The sequence below is a fragment of the Mandrillus leucophaeus genome, unplaced genomic scaffold (genome assembly GCF_000951045.1).
Source record: "Mandrillus leucophaeus isolate KB7577 unplaced genomic scaffold, Mleu.le_1.0 Scaffold451, whole genome shotgun sequence".
NCBI lineage: Eukaryota > Metazoa > Chordata > Mammalia > Primates > Cercopithecidae > Mandrillus > Mandrillus leucophaeus.
In genome coordinates, this window is record NW_012104821.1 from 429,328 (window position 1) to 437,601 (window position 8,274).

Genomic DNA, 8,274 nt, shown 5'->3' on the forward strand with positions numbered 1-8,274 from the left:
GAGAAAACTGAGTTTTGATGAACCCACTCTTGGAGGGGAAGGGGCAGAACTGTGGGCTTGCATCAAAGGGGAGTCACCTGAGGCCTCAGGGACAAGTAGACCTTCACAGAAGCGCAATCAGAACCTTGGTGTCAGCACCCCCAAAGGTTGGGGGGTATTTCACAATATGGACCCGTGGGAGATTGGGGAGAAGGGGCCCAGGGGAACCCTGACCTTTAGGGGCTAGGCAGAGGAGGGATCTCAAGCCAGAGTCTTCAAAAGAGCAACCGGAGATGTGAGGACAGCCTGGGACCCACAGCTGCAAGAGCAGTGGCATCCCAGAAAGAGGGAGATAGATTCATAGTGAGCAAGGTCATGTGTCAGGAGGTCAGGCAGAGGAAGGGTCAAGATGTGCTGTCAAGGGTTCCCACGTAGGGGACTGTATAGGTGACATAGGTCATTTTGAGAGGCAACAAGATGTGGCTCTGCAGTCGCATCTGCCAGGTTCACAACTTCCACCTATGACCTTAACCAAGTGACTCGGTCCCTTGGTGCCTTATTCTCTGGGTACTTGAGAATAATTCTGGGAGGTTGCGAGGATTAAATAGGAGTGGCCCTGGAAAGACTCAGGAGAATGTCTCGTACCTTGTACACAGTAAACACTACACATGTTGTTATTTGTAGAATTGGCATTAATGTTGGTGGGGAGAGGTGGAATGGGACCTGCAGAAGCTTGTTAGTTGAGCATGAATGAATGAATGGGAGGTGAGGATGGAGATACTGTGCCTCAGTGACTGAGCCTCTGTCACCCTCTCTCCCCCTCCTCAGCAGTGATTCAATGTTGGAACCTAAAGGCACAATGACCGGGAAAGGGCTTTGTAAAAAGAAAGAAAGCGTCATGCATCTTCGAGTTGGCCCAAGCTCAAATTTGGTGTTGAATAATGAATCCCCAAAGCATAGTTTGTACATTAAAACACACTTCATATATTATTGTTTTGAAATGTTTCTGAGTATCTAAAACAATTCCAATAGCAGAAGTATTCATTGATGTCGAGAAAGATTGTTATAACCCTGGTAATGTTTCAAAGTAGAGATATTGATTATTGACCTGAGTCAGATGTTAAAGTAGCAGCATCACGGTTCTTACCTCAGTGCAGTTATGCGAGTCGCAGCAGAAACCGCACAGAGACAAGCTCATACAAAGCAAATTAAAACCCCTCCCGAGGTGTGGGCCACCATACCTCGCCAATTTATTGTGGTTTTGATGTTATATCCTTAATGACTGATGCTGTTAATCGTCTTTTCATGTGTTTACAGTTCATTTGTATATATTTGAAGAAATGCCTGTTGTGTTCCAGTCCCCTGCACACTTTTTTATTGGATTATCTTTGTTGTTGAGTTTATAATGGTACTAAATCCCTATCACATACATGATTTCCAAATATTTTCTACCATTCTGTGTCTCATTCACTTTCTTGATAATGTCCTTGACGTTAATTCTAAATGTTTGGTAGGGTTTGCCAGTGAAGCCACTTGGTCCTGGACTTTTTTTTTTTTTTTTTTTTCTCTCTGAGAGAAGTCTTGTTCTTGTCCCCCAGGCTGGAGTACAATGGTGTGATCTCAGCACACTGCAACCTCCACCTCTCAGGTTCAAGTGATTCTTCTGCCTCAGCCTCCTGAGTAGCTGGGATTACAGGCGCCTGGCACCACGCCCAGCTAATTTTTGCATTTTTAGTAGAGACGGGGTTTCACCATGTTGGCCCAGCTGGTCTCGAACTCCTGACCTCAGGTGATCTGCCCGTCTCGGCCTCCCAAAGTGCCAGGATTACAGGTGTGAGCCACCACGCCTGGTGGTCCTGGACTTTTTATTTAATGGCTTTTGATGACTGACTCAGTCTCTTGTTATAGGTCTCTCAATTTTCTTTTTCTTCTAGAGCTAGTTTGGGTATGTTTCAAGGAATTTGATACATCTAGAGCAGTGGTCCCCAAGCCCTGGGCCACAGATGGGTGCCGGTCCCTGGCCTTTTAAGAACCAGGCCCTGCAGCAGGAGGTGAACGGAGGGCAAGTGAGTGAAGCTTCATCTGTATTTACAGCAGCTCCCCATCGCTCACATTACCACCTGAACTCCACCTCCTGTCAGATCGGCAGCAGCATTAGATTCTCATAGGAGTGCAAACCCTATTGTGCACTGCACATGTGAGGGATCTAGATTACACACTGCTTATGAAAATCTAATGCCTGATGATCTGTCAGTGTCTCCCATCACCTCCAGATGGGACCATCTAGTTTCAGGAAAACACACTCAGGGCTTTCACTGATTCTACATTGTGGTGAGTTGTATAATTATTTTACCATATATGACAATGTAATAATAATAGAAATAAAGTGCACACTGCTAGTGTAGATAATCTAATGTGTTGGTACATAATTGTTCATGGCATTCTCTTACAGCCCTTTCAATTTCTGTAAGGTTGGTAGTAATGTCCCACTTCCACTGATGATTTTAGTTACTTGCATCTTTTTTTGTTAGTAATTCTAGCTGTAGTTTTGTCACTTTTGTTGATCTTTTTGAAAGAACCAACTTTTGTTTTTCATTAATTCTCCTTCTGTTCTCTATTTCATTTATCTCTGCTTTAATCTTTATGTCTTTACTTTTGCTTTCCCTAGTTTTAGTGTATCAAGGTAGTTTTTTGTGTGTGTGTTTTTTTTGTTGTTGGTTTTTTGTTTGTTTTTTGTTTTGGTTTTTTTTTGAGACGGAGTCTCGCTTTGTTGCCCAGGCTAGAGTGCAATGGTGTGATCTCGGCTCACCTCAACCTCCACCTCCCTGTTTCAAGTGATTCTCCTGCCCTAGCCTCCCAAGTAGCTGGGATTACAGTCATGTGCCACCATGCCCAACTAATTTTTTGCATTTTTAGTAGAGACGGGGTTTCTCTATGTTGGTCAGACTGGTCTCGAACTCTTGACCTCAGGTGATCCACCCACCTCGGCCTCCCAAAGTGCTGGGATTACAGGCGGGAGCCACTGCACCTGACTGGAACTGGTTATCGTATGAGATGTCTTACTGGTGGCTTTTCCTAGGCAAAGGGAATACGATGTCGAGTTCCTGCTGGAACTTAAGTGTTAGAGATGGGGATTCAAGTTAAATGAGCGGGTGTGATTACCTGAGCAAAGCATGAGGCATGCAGAGGAATGGTGGCTCTTGAGTGGAATCAGCCTTTAGTGGTGAAAGAGGACCTCTGGTCAGATGATCCAGAGAAGCAGGGAAAGAACCAGGAGACAGTTGTAGAGGAGCCAAGAATAGAGAATTATTCTCAAAGAAAATAGACACCAAATTTTGGTGAGAATCTAAGACTGAAGTGCATTTACTGGATTCACTGACACAGGAGTAAATTGTATTTTCTGTGAGGATGGGGATGATGGTAGTGGATGCTGGGTGTACTGAATTGGGAGATGGTGAATATAAACTGCTCCTAAGTTTTTGCTTGGAAGGGGGCACTAGGGGGAGACAGGGCAGGCCTTGGTTTCAAGATGGGATAGACTTGAGCACGTGTCCATGCATGGGAAATTGTCTAGCAGGCGAGAAATGAGGCTGAAAGTAAAGGAGAGCCAGGTAGTGTGAGGGTCCAGAGAAGGGAATGGGTCTGGAGCAGATTTGAAAGAATTGCCTCAAGAAGGGAGGGCAGACATCTGTTTGTCTGTCATAGAAGGAAAGGAGGAGGTCATAGATCAGTTGTGAGAAGAATATTTAAATAACTAGAAGCAAGAAGATAAGAAAGCCTCATTTTTTTTTTCTTTTTTTTTAAGCAAAGTTTAATATATGTTCAAGAAAATGCACTGGTCTGTCTTAGGTGATCAGTTTGAATTGTTGGGAATTGTGTACACTGTATATCTGAAAATAAATAACATTTTATCACCCCAGAAAGTTCCCTTTGCTTCTTTCAGTCTATCCCTGTCTTGTGATCCTCCAATGAAGCAATCTTGTTTTTGTTTTGTTTTTTTCAATCCTATCAACTTAAATACGTTTTGCCATCATGGACATCATATTATTGCAATCAGAGCATTTCTTGTGTGTCCAGCTTCTTTGGACCAGCATCGTAGGGATTTCTCCATGTTGTGTGTCTGCGTAGTTTCTTTTTATTGCTGAGTAGTATTCCATTCTGTAAACATATTGCAATTTGTATTTCCATTCTCTGGTTGGTAGATGTTTAGATCGTTTACAGTGTTTGGCTATTAGGAATCAGACTGACACAGACATTTTTGTATGAGTCTTTGTGGATATAAATTGTTTGAAATTTCTCCTATGTAAATATCTAGGAGCAGAATTGGTGGGTCAGATAGACGGTGTGCTTGTTAAAAACTGCCAAAGTGGGCCAAGTGCGGTGGCTACGCCTGTAATCCCAGCACTTTGGGAGGCTGAGGCGGGTGGATCATGAGGTCAGGAGATCGAGACCATCCTGGCTAACACGGTGAAACCCCGTCTCTACTAAAAATACAAAAGAAATTAGTCGGGCGGGGTGGCGGGCACTTGTAGTCCCAGCTACTCGGGAGGCTGAGGCAGGAGAATGGTGTGAACCCGGCAGGCGGAGCTTGCAGTGAGCCGAGATCACACCACTGCACTCCAGCCTGGGCGACTGAGCAAGACTCCCTCTCAGAAGAAGAAGAAAAAACTGCCAAAGTGTTTTCCAAAGCAGTTGAACTATTTCACAGTCCCACCATCGGGATATGAGAGTTGCTAGTGTGTCCCAAACTCAGCAGCATTTCGTATTGGTTGTCTTTTTTATTTTGGCCGCTCTAGTTTTAATTTGCATTTCTCTAATTACTATGAGGTTCAGCACCCTTGGATGTGATTCTCACTGGTTTTGTGAAATGTCTGTTTATTAATTAAAGTCGTTTGCCCCTTTTGTTGGGTCGATGTTCTTTTTTTCTTTCTGTTTTGAAGGAGTTCTTTTTATTTTTTCCAATAAGCCTTTTGCACTCCTGTGTAGGAGTTCTTTAATCTGAACATGAATTCTTTTTCAGGTGTATGCATTGCAGATATTTTTTCCCAATCCGTGGTTCACTGTTCACTGTTCATTTTTCTTTTTTCTTTTTTTTGTTTTTATTTTTTCTTTTTATTTTTTCTGTTTTTAGAGACAGAATCTCACTCTATTGCCCAGGCTGGAGTACATGATCATAGCTCACTGAAAATGTTCTGTATGAATTTATAAGTGTCTGATTCATCTCAAAAGATTTTTAAATTCAGATTCAGTGAGTGGAGGAGGTGGCCATTAGGGAGCAAGTTGGCAGAAGCATAGGTGGCCGCGAATCTCTGAAGCGAGAGAGTTGATGTGAGAAGAAGGTTGCATGGGAGACTTTGCCCAGAGAGCAGATTTCCAAACCATTGCCTGTGAGGTGAGGCTGACGCTAGTGATGATGCTGTCCAGGCCGTGGCCCAAGGATGTATATATTGGTGTGGAATGTGGGTGCAAAGGGCATTGGAGTTTGGAACTCATGATTGGTCCTGGGTGGACCATCTTCATGGATAGAGCCGTCCTAAGTGATCGCAGGCCTTGAAGGTAAAGGAAGAGCAGAAGTCTAGGACCAGAGTGTTTAACGAGCGAGGGGGTTTCACAGAGTCGTGCCTGGTGGTAAATCACTTAGGAAGAGTAATTCTGAACCCACTTACAGCAGATCAGGGGCTGTCCCCCCACCATATTGCTGGGAGAGTTTACCTAAGTAAGATAAAAGTCCAGGATCAGGCAGCTCTTGCTGCTCAAAAGAGGAAATGCCAAAAAACAAAACGGGGAGTTTTCTTCGGTGAGCAGGAGAGACAGATAGCCTTTGACTACTCCCGGTGTTCTTTCATTTGCTACAGATGCCAGCTTGGAGAGTCACGTGAGAGCAAGAGAGTAGCTTCCTGGTTGTCCCGGTGCACTGCTCAGGCAAATTGACCGCCATTCTCTGAGGATGGCAGCTCTGTCCCCCACATTTGGTAAGTTCTTGGGTCAGTGCATGCCCTGAGAAAGTGAGCGTAAGAGGCCCCTGCCACTTGATGGGGTGCAAGATACGTGCACCATAGAGGGCTTCTGGGAGAGGATGGGGGAGTGGAAAAGGGGTGGGAACAGAGCCCCAGCAACCGCCCCAGTGACTGTGTCTGCTGAGGGTCTTGGTGGGTCTGGGGGCAGGGGAGTGTCTGTGTCATTGATGCGTGACGAGGATGCAGGTAATGGGTAACCCTGCGTTATCCCATTTATTATTTTGATCAACTTCAGCAAGGTCACAACTAGCTCTCAGAGCTTGCCTATTTCTTCACTCCTGGGCTGGGACTGTGTCACTTCTTGGGAGTACGTAGCCCACCACCCTCTTTCTGTTTTTGGTGGAACAGGGCTGCTCTGACTTGTTATGAAACTGATGTGTGCAAGAGAGGTGGGGGGAGGAAGAGAGAGAGAGGATTGAGGATGTGAACACTCAGAGTCAGTGTGGAGCAGTTTCCTGGTTTGCAAGTGTTGTATTATGAGGCAGGGCGGGCTCTGATTCTCATGAACCCTCTTTTCTCCTCCAGCCACGTCCACCCAGGACTCTACCTGTCTCCAGGAGTCAGAATTTCCTCTTTCTTCAAAAGACCGTTCCTGTCCCCAGAATTTGGACCTGTTTGCGTGCAGTGGTCTGGAGCCTCACACGCCCAGTGTTGGTTCTCAGGTGCACTAAGATCTCTGGGTCCCTAGAGCAGGAGAGGCACTTCCTAAAGCACCCCACCAGTGCATGCTGGAATTCTTTCAGAGCTTCGTCTCAGGCGATGGATGCCAGAACGGGGCCCAAGAGAGAGCCAAGGAATATTGGGGCTGTGTTGGTGTTGGGGAAGTGATTTATGTAGCACCTGTCTCCCTCCTGCTTGCAAAATGCTCAGGCCCATGCTCAACCCCAGAGACGGGGGGAAATAAAGCAAAAAGCTCTCGGAGTGGGTTAGAAGCGGAGGGAGATGAGTCCCTTGTCAGGGTTGCATTTGAAGTGACGGGACAGGACAAGACGGCCTCATCGCGGAGAGAGGATGTCTGAGGACTGTCGCCTGGAGGAAATGTTGAGCCCCGTAGCAGGCCATCTGGAAATCCTGTGTTGGGTCTCTCATGCCCGGTCTTCAGCGTCAGCCATCTTACCATGAACACCATTAGGCTGGCTCCTTGCTGACCCCAAGTTTGTGTGGCGTTTCAGGAATCGGTGACTTTCCAAGATGTCGCCGTGGACTTTACCGAGAAGGAGTGGCCCTTGCTGGATTCTTCTCAGAGAAAACTGTACAAAGATGTAATGCTGGAGAACTACAGCAACCTCACTTCACTGGGTAAGGCCAGTGCCATTTCTCCACGTATTCATTCATGAATTAGATGTTTTTGTTTGAGTATGTTCTGTGACCCAGGAACGATGCAGGGGTTCAGAACACAGCCGTGAACAAGCAGCCCCAGCACCCATGCTCATGGGGCCTCTCCTGGGTATTGAGGCCCGTCCATCGCAGGGACCTTGGGGGTTCTCGGTGCGTGTCTGAGCTTGGGCATGGGCTTCTGAGATACGAAATCCCCACTCTTTTAGAGGATCAGTGTGTGGGTATTTGTGATCTTATTTCCTATTTCTTTTTTTTTTTTTTTTTAATTTATTTTTGGTGATGAAGGAGTCTCACTGTGTTGCCCAGACTGCTCTTGAACTCCTGGCTACAGGCACGAGCCACCATGCCTAGCCTGCGGTTTTGTTTTCTATCAGTCAAAAACTTTTACTGTATCCCTTAGAAATGTTGGCACCACCACTTTGCTGCTCCTAAGTCAGACTTGTCCACCCTCAGAACACTGAAGACCCAAGTGTTGAGCCCAGGCTAATGGAAGTGGTTGTCCTCTGCACGGCCCTCCCTCAACCTGTGTCTTTCCCGTGAGTGTAGGGTATCAGGTCGGCAAACCCAGCCTCATCTCACACTTGGAGCAGGAGGAGGAGCCGAGGACAGAGGAGAGGGGCACTCACCAGGGCGCTTGTGCAGGTGAGCGAGCCCCAGGCGAACAGCGGTGCTGTGACTCTACCTCTATTCAGTGACTGGGGTGGAGGGAGGTAGGTTAGAGAGTGTCATCCAGGGAAACTGAGAGAGGTTCTCTCCCTCTTTTTACCCATCCATTCTCTGACAAATCTTTTGGTCCACACACTCCTTCATCTTTGACTTTCACATTCCCATCATTGGGCTCTTTGTCCCATTCTTTCATATTTGATGTTCCTGATCATCCTCTTTCTGTCATTATCAACATCTATCTGAATTGCCTTAAATTTCTTTTTTTTTTTTTTTT

At 46.0% G+C, this 8,274-nt stretch overlaps 1 protein-coding gene across 1 annotated transcript in view; it reads left to right on the plus strand.

Moving 5' to 3' along the window:
• The window catches only part of ZNF317 (zinc finger protein 317), a 24,595-nt gene that overhangs the window by 10,341 nt on the left and 5,980 nt on the right, over positions 1-8,274 (plus strand). Inside the window, exons 2-5 of the mRNA XM_011994315.1 lie at positions 5,835-5,951; positions 6,522-6,658; positions 7,169-7,295; positions 7,881-7,976. Of these exons, the coding sequence (XP_011849705.1) occupies positions 5,927-5,951; positions 6,522-6,658; positions 7,169-7,295; positions 7,881-7,976 (385 nt within the window). The 5' untranslated portion in view covers positions 5,835-5,926. The remainder of the gene's footprint in view (positions 1-5,834; positions 5,952-6,521; positions 6,659-7,168; positions 7,296-7,880; positions 7,977-8,274) is intronic.